The sequence below is a fragment of the Lemur catta genome, chromosome 23 (genome assembly GCF_020740605.2).
Source record: "Lemur catta isolate mLemCat1 chromosome 23, mLemCat1.pri, whole genome shotgun sequence".
Classification (NCBI taxonomy): domain Eukaryota; kingdom Metazoa; phylum Chordata; class Mammalia; order Primates; family Lemuridae; genus Lemur; species Lemur catta.
Window position 1 is genome coordinate 13,744,710 of NC_059150.1, and position 15,408 is coordinate 13,760,117.

Consider the following 15,408-nt stretch of genomic DNA (forward strand, 5'->3'; position numbering starts at 1 on the left):
GCAACATGCTGAAATGTCAAAATCTGACTTCATTTGCTTTTACGCCTAAGGCTGCCATGATAAATGTCAGAACCAGAAAATTTGCCCTGCAATAATTTCAAATTATAAAAAATACTAAGAGACTTCTGATATGAGTTCTTAAAAGCATGTGTATGTGTGTGTGTGACATATTTTTTATAATGAGGAACTCACTGGAACATTACAGACGTGATTTTTTCCTCTTAGGTTTGTATCTTGTCTTGCTTCGGTCTCACCTAAGCACTTTGAAAATATCAAAAGTAAAACGTGTCAGATGCTATGCTGAGCTGTTGCCAACTCAAAGGACATTAAAATAGAAAAAGACAATACTGAGCTATCCTGCATCTTAGGGATTTAGTGCATATTAGTGATTTAGGTAATCTCATGCCCCTAAAACTGATTCAGTTTAGTGGCCTTTTTGTCATCAGCTTGCTTCTCTAGAGAATCAGCCACCTCTGAAAGGTGAGAAATACGGTGGGCAAACACAATGACAAAACACCCTCAGAATAGGCAGAGAAGCCAAAAAAGGACATTATTAGCACTTCGGTGATGGCTCCAGGAGGGTCCAGTGGAAGCTACCAGTTGACCCTGAGCAGCACGGGCAGTGACCTTTCCAAGTGTAAAAGGCAAGGGGAGGCCATTGTGCTGTCAGCAGTGCCGTTTAACCCCCTCTGGAATTCCAAGACAGCGTCCCCTCCTAAGTCACGCTGATCTCTAAGCTCTGCTGTTGACGTCCCATTCAGGAAATCTGGTCAGCAGCTCCACAGCCCGCAGCTTGCTGATGAGCTCAGTGCCAGCGAATGATTTAATTGTTGAGAGAGGGAAATAATAGGTATCTCTAGCAGGTTTTAATATGATCTTAAAATAGGGGGAAAGTTTTCTGTTATGACATTGACATAGAGGCGATGATTTTGAGTAATGCAGGATGATGTGGAGATGCTTTAAGATTAAATAAGAGCTATATAAAGGCTTGTCAGAATGAATTCTAATGTGCCATGAGACACTTTGCATACTCTTAAATATGCAAAATGTCTCTTGGCACCCTAGGATTCATTCTGACAAGCCTTTATATAGCTCTTATTTAAACTCCTACTTTATTTTTAGGGAACAGGTACTCAGAGATACTCTTTGAATGGAAGCAACAAAGGGCAGTGTTTATGCATTTGGTTCTTTTGTTGGGAGGGGAAAAAAGAAACACAATACAAAAGAGCAGTCAAAAGTGGAAGCTTGTTTAATATTGCTCTACCATCATCCTGAAAGGCATAATAATTTGAGTTACACATCTGAACTGATTGGAGTTACAGAATCATATCTCCTTTTTGCATTTAACAATATATACAATATAAAATAAATACATTTACACAAATGGACATTTGCTGGAGCACACAGTATGGTACACATCACAAAAATATACAATTGATTGCTTTACAGATGTGAAGCCCATCTACAGCTATAGACATGGTTTTATTATTATTATTATTATTATTATTATTTTTACTACTGGCTATAATGCAACTCCTGGATTATTATAAGCAGTTTAAATTTTTTGTCCTTTTACGATCTTTGCACATAAGACTGCCATAAAATGTTTTCCTAGGCAGGTAAACAGAGACGCTTAAATAATTAAAATACAATCACCAACACCCATTTTCTCTTCTATAAGAAAAATAGCAGTTTTAAATTTTTTATATCTTTTATGTTATCATTTAAATGCAAAATAGTGGAATAAATACAACAATCTGATCTGATTGAAACACAAGTGTAACTACAAGGAGTCACACAATCATATTGCTTTAAATAAGAACAAACCTAAAAGAAGCAAATAAAAATTAAAATCATATGGCTAAAACATACACCTTTATTACTTTCCAAAACTTCACATTAAGTAAATGGTCTTGCTTGAAACTTGAAAAAACTTCCCTCGAGTGAGGTTTAAGATGAGCATTTACCCTAAAGCCCGTGCAGTTCTTTTAGATCTACATTTTAGTTTTATTTCCTATTTGTGAGATACTTATTCATTTGTAATGCTGACAGTCATTTAAACTGAAAACTAAAAACTGTATCTCCTTCTTTTAAGATATCTCCATCTCCTGTTTTCAGTTGGTTGGTTCTTACTTCTGAAGCCCAAGTACTTTAATGTGATACAGTGAAAACAATGTATATATTGTATATAGTTCATTTATATATAGTGTAGTTGAATAGTAGCAACTTAAACCCTGCACAAAACTTTCTGGAAAATAATCTTTTAAACACTACATATATAAATAATCTTATAGAATCAGCACCTTTTTTTCCCAGGAGTTGTATTTTCTGTTGTTATTTTTAAAGGGATGTGCCAATTTCTGAACTCCTATCACAGCTATAAATTTCAAGTTATTGACCATCTGAATGAATTGCTAATGATGATTTATCTAGAATCACACTACAGTCACTTCTCTACTGAGAAACCACAATCTACAATATAGTCCCATATAGCTAATGATAGATACACAGTATTCCTAGCACTGGGCTGATGAAACATCAACCCAAGGTATTTTGTTTAAAGCACACAACGTAGCAATAGTTTTGGAAACGAGTCCGCACCAAAAAGTTTTGCAACAACACAGAGCGAGTTAATAACAACATCTGAGAGATGATCGAGTGAAAGCCATATATACAGCATTTAAAAATTAGACTTATCTATATTCTTGAAATAGTCAAAGTTTTATTTCTAAGCTATACATTGGTATTCTATAATAAACCATTAGAGAAATTATTCCTTGTTTTGAAAATATTATTATGATTTTGATGTGTATCTGTTCATAATGAATACTTGTTTGGAGTTTCAATCTCTTAATTATTATTAGGAAGAACCTTATTACTGGTAAGGAATAGAATATACTACTGTAGTCTCCTGAGGAATTGTACATCCAATATTGTCTCTAATTCTACCCTGTGTCTAAAAGCACACACCACAAGAATCCAAACACCACAAGAACAAGACGACAGTCTTTGAATGCAACATAAAATTCAGAAAAGCACAGCAAACATGAAACATTGAAAAGCTGAACTACATTTCTTTTGTTTGTTAGGATTACAATTTTAATTACATCTGTGTACATAGAATAAGACTGTTCACATAGTACAGGGAGCAGCTACTAACACTGGTCCATTGGTATAGCATTTGATGGAGGTTACTGTTTATTGGTTATTCAGCGACTGTAGATTTCGGGGGCATCTAATTGATTTCTTCATTAGATTACACCTCTTAACAGTCTGGAACCTGACTGACTTTTCATGCTGTGACAATACTGGTTGAAAAGCACATATATTGCCTTAGCTCTTGGTTAAAACTGCAGATTAATTTAAACAAACATTCCTAAATGAATAAACTCATTTGGATTAGGTTTTAGAATTTGGTCAGGCGTCTGCTGTCTTTGATGATTTTTTTTTTTAATTCTGGCGTTTGCCTTATTGCCTCTTACATGAATACTGGCTCACAGCTCCTTCTGAGACAAGGTCTATAACTTTGCAAACGTTTAGGCAGTATCTCATTCCTAACTACTGTGGCAGCTAGAAATCTTATGGCAACGTACCTCCTAGGTAGAGAGGTGCACTCCTGATAATTCTACGGATTTGTATTCCATGTGCAGTGCTTCTATATGTGACTATTCAAAGTCACTGCAGGTGTAATCTAATCCTTTGTGTCAGTGAACATTTAGGTAAACTGGAGCTCATGTTAAGAAATTGATGTTTGGGACCAGACTGGCACACAACATAAATTGCATCCGTGATAATATGCACCTTCCCTTCAACTATTGCTTGAGTAAGTTAAATTCCCATATTAATAAATGGCTGAAAAGTGGTAAAGCTGGTACAAAAAAATCTCCATTTGTAAGAAGGAACAAAAACATTTTTTTTTTAAAAATCTTCCTTCAGGATTCATTTGTCCTTCATTATTGTTCATCATTGTTCAAAGCCAGCACAAAATCGCAGTATTCTTATTTTTCTTTAGTATTGCATGAATGAATAAAGCTTAAACTATTCCCTGAAAAAGTTACATAGTAGCTAAACTAACAAATACCTGGAAGACTTGAAAAAACAATTAAGGAATCAAATGGCTGTAACTGATCTAGATGGAAAAGCAATGATAAGAAGCAGCCGATGCAACGTTGCTTAAGTTGTCTAATTAGAGGCTGCTCCCGTGACATCTAATACTGCACTCAGTCAATTTGTTTATGTTGCACTGTACTTTTAGGTACGTTGGTTCTCTCTCTTTGATTCCTTAGTCATTGGGGACGTTATGGTTCACAATAAGTTCACTGGTATCCATATTATGGATCTTCATCCTTTGGCAGGGCTGGCTTCCATCTCTCTTCGGTTAGAGACCACTCTTAAAAGTCCAGCAGCAGAAGGAAGGAAAGGAAAGGAAAGGAAAGAGGGAAAGAAGGAAAAAAAAATTTTTATAACTAAATCTATTTAAAATTTAGAAGAAAGGGGGAGGATGAGAAAAGAGAGGGAAGAGAGTAAGAGAAGAAAACGAAGGCAGGCAGGCAGGAAGGAAAGGGAGGAGAGAGGGAACCAGTAATGAACGAAGTAAGAAATGAGCAAGGGGGAAGAAGAAAATAAGAAAAAAAAAAAATAAGAGGAGGAGAAATGAAAAAAAAAAAAGGAGAAAAGCAGATGAGAGAGAAAATACAAAGAAAGAAACTTATCGGGAAGATACGGAGGAATCTGACAGCTGCTTCATAGTCTTGCTGCTAAATTATCCGTGCAGTCTTTGTTGATTTTTGATGTTGTTAACTAAACTCTAAGTTTCTTCGACATCACTCTTGGGTTTATTTTCCCTTTTTCAAGGTGCAGGATGGGAAGGCCCAGGAAGCTTTTAGTCAGACCTTGGCCTCCAGCATTTCCAAAAAAAGTTTGTGCATGGGGACTTTGCCTTCTAGTTTGATGTTGTAGAAATGCTGCACAGCCTTGGTAGAGGTCTGCCTCAGGAGTGGCAGCGTCATCAGCATCTTGCCAGCCCGACGAGGGTCTTCCATGTGCTGGCCAGCCTCGTAATCCTGCAGGGCCTCATGTAAGACATCCTGAAGCTTCTGAACAGCTTCAACATCTTCTATGTGCATGGAGTCTGTACAGTGGAGCAGAAAATATAAATAATCATATTAATAAAAACAAACCTATATAGATTAATTATCCTCCAACTTCTCTAAGCTGGAAGCTGGGATTTGTTCAGAGTCTCACGTTTCTAAAATCTCCATTTTTTTTTTCTAATTTCCCAACAGTAGGTAATTTCTAATACTGGTTTCAAACATGGGAATTGTTACAAAAGACCTATTTGTTTAAATGTGTGGGATTTTTTTTCCACCTAATGCTGAGTATGAGAATGCTTTCTTTTACAGGTGACAATCCGGACTATTTTATTCACTGTTCCATTCATGTATTTTTTCATTCATTCAACAAACAAATATGGAAGGTCATCTATTAAAAGTATTATTCTATGTGTTGTGTGAGGCAAAGTTGTTTAAGATCCTGATATTGCCTGCAAAAAGCTGCTATTTCCCAAAGGGGGAAAAATGTTGATGCCTAAGATCTTGAGAACTCCATGGGAATACATTGAATGTAGCACTATACAGAAATCACAATAAACTGTTTATCCTTTTAGGATTTTTAATGTTCAAGTAGCAGTTCATTAAAACATCCTTACACAGTCTATTTCCCTGCCGAAAACCAAATGGAGTCTTTAAATTGTCGAGTTCTGAAATATTTTTCACATTTGTAAAGGTGAACTTTGCCCTTAAATGACTAATTTGAAAATCTAATTCAGTCGAGCAAAGAAAGGGTTAACAAGGTTGCCACAATTATTCTTGTGAGAAATGTGAGATGTGGGGAAAAAATAAAAGTTACAGCTCTAGCTCTAAAGCAGACACTTAATTATATACAAGTTTGAATCATTTAGCACGTTTTATTGATTCTGATGACAGTTTATCTGTTAATTACACATAATGGAGTCTTTGGGGGATTCTTCATGTTTAATAATTCTAGTTCTCTGAGAATGCTGCGCTCTAAGATATATGTAGTTAGCCTAATCTTTCATACAATTCAAATATAGATCACATGAACAAAGAGAGGAAATATAATTTAAAATCAAGTGGCTAAACATATAATAAAAAATTATGGCAAAGTGATTAAAAGATAGACAAATATAACTAGGAACATGTCTTTTGAAGTTCTTTGTATTTTGTTTATTTTTTCATTTACGTTGTCATTTTGAATCATTTCACCATGTCATTGGTGAATTGACCACTATTTACATTAGGTACTAAATGAAACATTTTAATCTGGAATATATTTGTTTGTAAGTATGTACTGCTCAAGACTCAGTGCCTGCCTGGTAGAGCCAAAAAAAAAATAAAAAAGGAATTCTTCAAAGTGGAAAATGGTGTTGCTTAGTGGTGCCCTGGAGTGAAACTTAAGACAGTCCCCAACACACACCTGGCCTCTCGCTGTGGGCTGTTTCTACCCAGCCTCTCTCCAGTCTAGTTCCTCTCAGCATGGCAATTTCATCCACTTCCATTGGAGTCACCACTTAGAAATGAGCACACACGCTTTCTGAATTTGTCTGTGGGTCAGTAATGTTAGTGATGGAAAAACAGTCATGGAGATGATGCTCTTGTATTTTTTTTCTTTCTTTCTGTGTTTGTACTAAAATGCTGCCTGAAGGAAAAATGGGAGGGAGAGGGCAAGGACACACACCCGTGGTGACTCTAGGTACACAAATGATTGCCTTAAGGACCTTGCACATAGGGGAATGGAGATGAGGGGGACATACCCGACCTATCTTGGGACTAAAGGTTAGCTCTCTACGTGAAAACAGGGGAAGCGATGGATGGGGAATATAGGAATTGGAATCTATAGAGATAAAACAAAATTAAAACAAAATATTTTTCAACTAGATCAAAAGACAATCAGGATAAAAATAAAGTTGCCATTTATCAAGCACCTATTTTGGGTGTATACTGCCTCATTTTATCTCCAATGAACCTAGATGGCAGGTGGCACTGGTAGTAAGTGTCAGCGTCGGGCTTAAACTCGGGTTTCTTTGAATCAAATTATGCTGCTAGAATGTACGACACTGAACATGGCATTTCCTTTTAAAAATGATGAGATGAAATTGTCCTCTGAGCTCATTTCATTCAAACTTGCATCCTCATCAGCAATCTTCTTTACAACATTCCTAACGGAGAAATTTCCAGTTGCATGCAAAGTATTTAGAGTAGTCTACTTGACAAGGGACAACACAAATTATTAGAAATGTCTTCGTAATAGTTTCCCAAATCTGTCTCCAAATTCCATCCTTTGGTCCTGGTTCTAACTATTGGACTGATACAGGATAAATTTCCTTTTTCTATGTGGCGTATCTTTGAACGCTTGAAGTCAGCTACACAGCTACCTCAGCCTTCCCTGCAACTCCTGCGTTTCCTACTACTCTTACACGGCAGGAGATATATTATAGGATGTCACAGGAAATGAGGCGAGAACAAATAGCAGAGAGATATGCTCACAAACAGCAATTAAGACTTCAAACTATTCTTTAAAGGCTGTGATTTAGCTTGAGAGATTTAAAAATGATTTAATCAAATTACTATGATAATTTAACTTCCCATTTACAGAAAAGATTCTAACTCATTTTAGCTTTACCCATTCTCAGATCTGCTAATACTTTAAATGCAAACTCACTAAATCTGAACTATTTAATTAGACCATGATTCAGCGGGCAGACTGCTGAAGAAAATATTAATCTACATTAGGGATCCTAGTTCAAGTTCTGGCTCTGTGGCTTTAATCTCTGTTTCGTTCTTTGGGCTAAATTTACACGTTGCCAGGCTCAGTAGAACTGGCATTAATTTAAGTAATTTTTTAGCTTTGGTTGTTGATGCTGGTTTCTTTTTAACTATGCTTTAAAAGAACAACTCCTAGTATTTGTGCTAATGAGAACCAGCTAAACTTAATGGAGATCATCAGTTTATGAATTAACTAGACAGCACTAGGCTGCATGTTAAAAACACTAGGTGAGCTCTTAAAAAACTGGCCCAATCCCAGATCAATTAAATCAGAATATTGAGGCTGGACCCAGGACGACATTACTGTTAAAAATTTAAGTGATTCTACCACCAAGGCAGGGTTGAGAACTACTGAATTAGACAATAAGACAAATGAATGCTATTCAAAAAGAATCATGATTTTAAAAGATAACCAGAGTGCAAATGATACATAAATTATTGCCCATATATTAAGTTTCAACACCTAATAATAAAATAGAGCCCTTTTGTAACTTCTAATATTTTACTCTGTGAAGAGGATCCGAAAGGAATGTGTTTAGTTCAGATTGCTTACTTTGGGAAGATGGCTAGATATTTTTATACTAATAGCTCCAAATTCAATGAGACCTAGAGCCATTGCAAAAGAAGATTTTATATCTTCTCTAGAGTGAAACACTACCCTTCTCTATGATAAAGATATTACTCATTGTGGGCATGGACATAGCTACTGCAGAATATCCAAGTCCTACTAGAAACTGTCTTCAGAACTTACAGCTCATTCTTGGAAATACTTTCTCAATGGTGCCAAATCTTATTTTGAGGATGGAAGTGAATATTAGACAGAGACACAGTATATTCAGAGTCAACACACTCAGAGTAATCTTTTCCGTGGAACACAGGTGCTAATCTTTGGGGTTTGTAAACTGCCTACAGGAGGTGGGATAATAAGTATAGGATCAGTGCAACCTCTCCAATCATTAAAGGAATGAAACAGAACATGATGGAAAGAACAGAGAAATGAGCAAACATCTATTTTCTAAAAGAGAATCTGTGCCTCAAAATTTCTATATGCAATTTATGAGAAGTCTAACAGAGTGATCCTTTGGGAGACAATCAGCTAGGGTACTGAGGAACACTGGTTGACTGCCACAGCAAATTGGCTCTTAATTAACGCAGACAGTAGAAATTATTTAATCTCTCCAAATCTGCACAGAAAAAAACAGAGTAACTAGATGGCAAAACTAGATGACAGAGTATCTCCAAAATACATAGTCTCTCTCTCTCTCTCTCTCTCTCTCTCTCTCTCTCTCTCTCTCACACACACACACACACACAGCAAATCAGGTCTATGCCTGTCTGTGTTCCTAGCTCTCTCCACTGAAGGGGCCTAGGAAGAATGGCCAGTGGAGGACTGGGCCTCCAGCTGTAATCTGATTCAAGGTTGCAGCTAGTAACCATTTAATATGAATATAGAATATCTTGTCATACCAAACAGGAAGAATAATATCTACAACCACTAGGTCATTCAAAAAGATTCCAGAAGCCAATGTGAAGAAGTTCCCAGTGACAAAAATGGGACAATTTGAGTTCCAAAAAGGATCACAATTGCGATTAAAATCCATTCAGTGTGCTTGAATACATGTGTTTCTAACAACATTAAAAACACAGGACACCAATTATTTATTATAAATAAAGAGAAATAACAAGCATTTATACTACTTTTCCTACACAAGCTGTATCACTGGTAACCAAATAAGAGAAAAGAGAAAGCATTACTTTGTAAATATTCCAACTACTGAATGAAAAAAGAAAAGTAAAAATAGAAAATTACAAACCACCGTGTTGCAACCCCCAGTGGTTAATGAATTCAGGTAATGAACACCAGCAGTTGCTAACATTACAGAAAGAGAGACCACCAGACAGTATGTGCCTCCCAGTGAACACCACACCTCCTACAGATGCCATAGGGATAGAACCTGAGTCTGATCAAGTCTCCGGATCCAGTGGCCGATTTGCAAAACATGCAAAGGGTAGAGAAACATGACGAACAAGAGTATGCAATCATCAACGTCCAGACTGTGGGAAGCCCTATAGGTCAAATTCTCTGGCCTTTTCAACAGACAAAGCAGAAGAAAATGAAAATGAAGGAGGAGCTTTTAGATTAAAGGAGACTTAAAGATCTATCCATAAGATTTTTTTTCACAAATGATCAAGACTAAATTGTAATAACTAAAGATACACATTTAGTAATAAAACTATAATAAGATATAAGGAATTGATGACTATAAAAATAGAGACAGGATAGTGGTTACTTTCGTGGGAAGGGAGGGGGCTGAGATGGGGACAAGACACCTGGAAGGGATTTTGAGATTCGTCTCAAAATTTTTTTTGACCGTGCATATATACTCATTGTGGTAGGCTGAAAAATGGCCCCAGAGATATCCAGGCCATCATCTCTGGAATCTGTGAATGTTATGGCATAATGAACTTTGTAGATGTGAGTAAATTAAGGATCTTAATATGAGGGATTATCCTGGATTATCCAAGTGGGCTCTCAATGAAAGCAAGAATGTCCTTAAAAGGGGTTAGAGGGCAAAGGAAGAAGAAGGCAATGTTTCCACTGAGGCAAAATGCCACACTGATGACTGTTGAGATGGAAGAAGGTGCCCTGAGCCAAGGAATGTAGCTCTAGGATCTGGAAAAGACAAGGAAACAGACTGTCCCCTAGAACCTCCAGAGGGAGTATAGCCCTGTCCACACCTTGTCTTAGACCCAGGTGGAACCAATTGATGTCTGACCTCCAGAACTAGAAGAGAATAAGCTTGTGTTGTTTAAAGCCATCAAGTTGTGATGATTTGTTACAACAGCATAGGAAGCTAATACATTCATTAAGTTACACATTTTGTATGTTCTTTAAAATTTGTGTTTTCTTTCGCATTAGAATGGTGTGAGAGAGCTAGAGAGAGTGAGAAACTTCTGATGGAATAATGGTCTCTTCTAGAAAGCAGCGAATCAAGCAGTTTTCCTATAAAGGCTGTAGAAACATGAAGCAGAAATACTAAGGAAGCTGTTCATATATCCAATAGGGAGCTGGGTCAGAAAATGTTTTAGGTCTTTTCCAACCCAGAGAAGTTATGATTTGAATATTGGAAAGAGTAAGAATAATTCTGATTTTGTGCTCAACTAGGGTGGAAAGAATAGAACTTCCAGTTTCACAGCTTTCCATTAAGATGCATTTAGTTTTTCAGGAGGCAGGTTTTCCTCATTTCTTGTTCTGGCTAAAAATCCAGGCTTCTCCTACACTTACACCAGCCACACCAATCACTCTTACTATATTTATATAAAATGTTAAACCACAGAACACCTCCGTAGTCATAGTTTCTTTTCTCCAGGGTTCCCTTACAAATTCCAAATTACTGTTATCATGGTTATGTTTACTTTGCATAATGAGATTTCCCTGCTAGATCTTTTCTAGATCCTTAAGGCCTTCTCTGGATTTCTCTCTCTCTCTGTACCTTACACTTTTTCAGGAGCTTTCTAACTCCTTTGGCTAGAAGTGGTCAAGACAATTACAGCATACTGAATAAATAAACATTGACACCAACTTGGGTGGTGAATAGTCCAACCTTCCAACACATCAGAAATGATCTGTACCATGCTAATGACATTTTGTAACAGCTCATTATTTTAAGACCTGTACGTGAAAATGATGTTGCATGATAGTCACTCCCCAGAAATGGGCAACTGCAAAGTATTTTATGTGCTTATTGCCCAGGCTGGAAGCACAAAGATATTTGCAGCAAATATTTCCTCTAACTTGCCAAGGCATAGTAATCATTGAGCATGAAAAGAAACATTTAAGAACCGGCTTTTATTTTTTACCTAAACATTTGCAATATCATAATTTCTTTGAAATTTAAGTGCTGTATTGAATTTTTAAAAATCACTTCCCAAATACATCACCTTAAATAAAATTAAAATTATCCAAACAGTCATGGCAGACTTGAGTAAAAACTAAAGAAAAGTAGACTAGGAGATGGAAAGTTGTAATTTGGTTTTCTTATTTACCTGATACTATTAATATGGTTTGATCTGAGTGAAAGTTAGGAAAAAACATCTACCTGCCACAAAAACCTACATATATTCATTTCTCATAAAATGCCACAATCTCATGGTAAGTATTTCATCTCTAATTCTGTTTGTCACTTTCCTGGGTGATTTTATAGTACCATAACCCCAAGAAGATGGCAAGATAAGAGAAGTAGACACAAAATTCTAAATTAAGCTAAACACTAATTTAGGTTCCCAGATGTGAAATTGCAATGGCTCAAGGCTTCTGCATTGACCCTTTAAAAGACATGGTATATAATTATTTGTAGAAACAAAATAGCTCATTAATAGCAAGAGACAAAAGGTCCAACTCTCTGCCTCATAGTAACCACACATCTTTTATCAGCTTACTTCAGATACCTGTAAAATGATATTGGACAGTCTACTGCATAGGCATGTTGTAGGAATAAAATGAGATGCCCCGGCAGGGACTTAAGAAATGTCTAAAGAAAGATTTTGAAAAAAGATAATTTCTTGACCAACAGCTAAATCTTATCTCCAGACTATCACGTCATCAAATTTAGTCAAAATTTTAGTAAAGTTGGATAATGGCCAAGTTTCACTTTGTGTACATATAAATATAAGTATATATATGTATGTATCTCAAACTCTCACCACCTTCACTTAAAAGTAACCAACCTAAAACTTTTAGGCCATTTAGGGGATGTTACACATTATTTAATTCATCTGCCTTATTTTACAGATAAGAAAACAGTTATATGGTCAAACCATGTTTTCTCAAAGGAGGTGAGATTTGGAATTAGAGAGTAGAAAAAAAATTCTCTTCTTAGGAAAAATGCATATATATATATATATATATATATATATATATATATACACACATATAGTACATAAACAGATATATAGTTTATTTGTGGTATTAATATTTCCTTGGGGGTTATTAGGAAAATCATATCTAAAGCGCCCTCCTAAAAGAGTGATAATGAAAAAAGATTGAGAAAGACTAGGCCAAACTTATATAAGGGCCCAAATATTCTAATTAAAACTGGCCCCCATATCAGTCTACTACAGCAATCATAAACTTTTTGACCCTTGAAATTACACAAGTCTGCACACATACCATTTGTCCTCAGGGAAAACAGAATGCTGTCATGAGGTCATTATAATTACTTATGACTTTAAGTTGATGACCAAAATATTACTTGTAGCTAGATATCAATGGGGGCTTTTATTCTGGAAATAATGTGTAGAAGTAAAACAGAAAACTCAACTTAAAACATATTTATTCTTGAATGGATTGGGTTTGCCTGGCGTCAGATTGGGGGTAGGACAGGGGTAAGAAAGATCGGGATATGAGTGGCAGCTATGGAATTTGAAGGTCTTGTGACTTGAGCAACAGAGAATGGTCAGAATAAAGTGATTCATAACCTTAAACCACTTTTACTTTTCCAGAATATAATTTCAAAGAAATTCTTACACACAAGAATCAACAGACCCAAGCAAGAGAATAGAATCTCATGATATAACCTTACCCTAAATGCTTATAGGAATACTTTACTATATTTTCCAATAGAGATAAAATTAACTATAGAATCATAGAATCCCCAAAATGGAAAGAACTTGAGATTAGTCAAACCTCTCGGTGCATGCATGAGAAAACTGGGGCCTAAAAATTACAATATTAAAATTGTGACCTAGATTTTTCTTTTTAAATTCAATTTCACATAGATATATTAGTGATGCAATAATTGCTCAAGAGGTTGCTCATACTAAAAAATAAAAGGATACATAGCTTAAGTGAGTCTCCAAGTTGCTTATTTTCAAATGTAACTGGAACCATTATTTAGGGTTTTCAAATATTCGAATGCGAGAATTGCAAAATTAGGTCATGATCTATTGTTGTTTTGGCCATACCTAAAGATAGGGAATATGCTTGCAATGATGTTCTGGTGTGATAAGGATCCCGAATTCACAAATGACAGAAACATGGCTGCAAAAAATATGACAGCCATTATCAGGAAGCCAATTGCCTGTTTCCCAAGCATAAGCACAACATTTGTAATTATTGAATAAAGACAGATGTTTAAAATAAGCTGAAATTTAGACAAATGAGACAATGGTTGTTAATACCTACAGCCATATAGGGAAAGCCAAAATATTTACATAAATAACACTAAAATAGATATTTTTTTGCACAGAAAGTCACTTATATTAACCCGGAATTCCTAAATACTAAAAAAAACAAAAATAAAAAAAAATAAATCTGGGAGATTTCTAGGGTGTCTATGGAAAGCATTAAAATATTTTCATATAGATACGTTTATGAGGAGTTTAAGAATCTTACATTGGATCTAAGCAAGAATGACTCTATAACTTCATTGCTGATCTCCAAATAATGATGAAAAATGGCATAAGATAGCATCATACTGACAGTATCAAAGAAAATTACTTTCTGAGTGGTTTACCCCAAAGTAAAGTGGTGGGGGGCTTGCAGGTTGTGTGGATGAGAAAAAGGCCACACAAGAGAGGTGGCAGGATTGAGACATTAAAATATTCCTTATAGTACTTAATCATTTCTTCTTTAGTATGGGCTCTGATTCAGTTGATTTTTTTCTTGGTATTGAGAGGCTAAATGAATGTTAAAATCATCTGTAAGAAAATTTTGTGACAAGGAGACTTTTTTTGAGAAGCAGCAATGCTAGCTCAACTACTACGACAGAAGAAAAAGGGAGGGCTTGTTAACCATTTTGGGCTTTACATAAGAAAATAAACTAGTTCTTCACATAAAGAGTTTCTAATCATCATCAGTCACTGCTGTTAAGTAGGTCACTTCCTCCCCCAAACAGTAGAGTATGTGGGATTAGAACATTTATATATCAAAATGGATATATTAATGATTATACTTCTAAGCAACAGAGACAGAAATGCTGCTGCTAATTAATTTAGGTACTCTAAATTATAATGCTTAGCCATAAAGTATACACCCAACATCTAAAATTATAAAATTTTAGCAATTTTGATGATAAAAGTTTTAGCATTGCTCAGCATTCATGATTAGTTAATAATTTTAAAAAGCAATTTGAAACATAAAAGATACAAAACATGCTTCCTATATTTTAAAAACGATTAACAAAGTAAATGTTTTAAATTAGAATTGTTTCATGATTACTAAATAAAAATTCTTCCCAAAACCATCGCTGTAAAATCTTTCATCTAATTATGAGAGATTCTATAATGCAAAGTCTGTACAAACTAATAAATCCTCAGAGAATTTCCGTCCCATCTCCCACTTTGATCTGCGAGAGAACAGGGCAAGGGGGTCTTGAGGGTTTATAACAACAATGCCATTTGTCATAAGGAATCATATTTTACAGTTTCACAGGGGAGTGGGAGAACAGGGGTGAACGATGTGGTGAGGAAGAGGTTTATATTCACAATTAAAACTGTGAAATGCTAAACTCCATTATGAAGACAAATAGGAAAGTACAACTTCATTGTTGAAAACAATTTCCCT

General features: G+C 35.6%; 1 protein-coding gene across 1 annotated transcript in view; it reads right to left on the reverse strand.

Annotated features, from left to right (window-relative positions):
• Positions 1-1,231: 1,231 nt before the first annotated feature.
• The window catches only part of ESRRG (estrogen related receptor gamma), a 62,387-nt gene continuing 48,210 nt past the window's right edge, over positions 1,232-15,408 (reverse strand). The window contains exon 4 of the mRNA XM_045536016.1: positions 1,232-5,131. Within this exon, the coding sequence (XP_045391972.1) occupies positions 4,887-5,131 (245 nt within the window). The 3' untranslated portion in view covers positions 1,232-4,886. The remainder of the gene's footprint in view (positions 5,132-15,408) is intronic.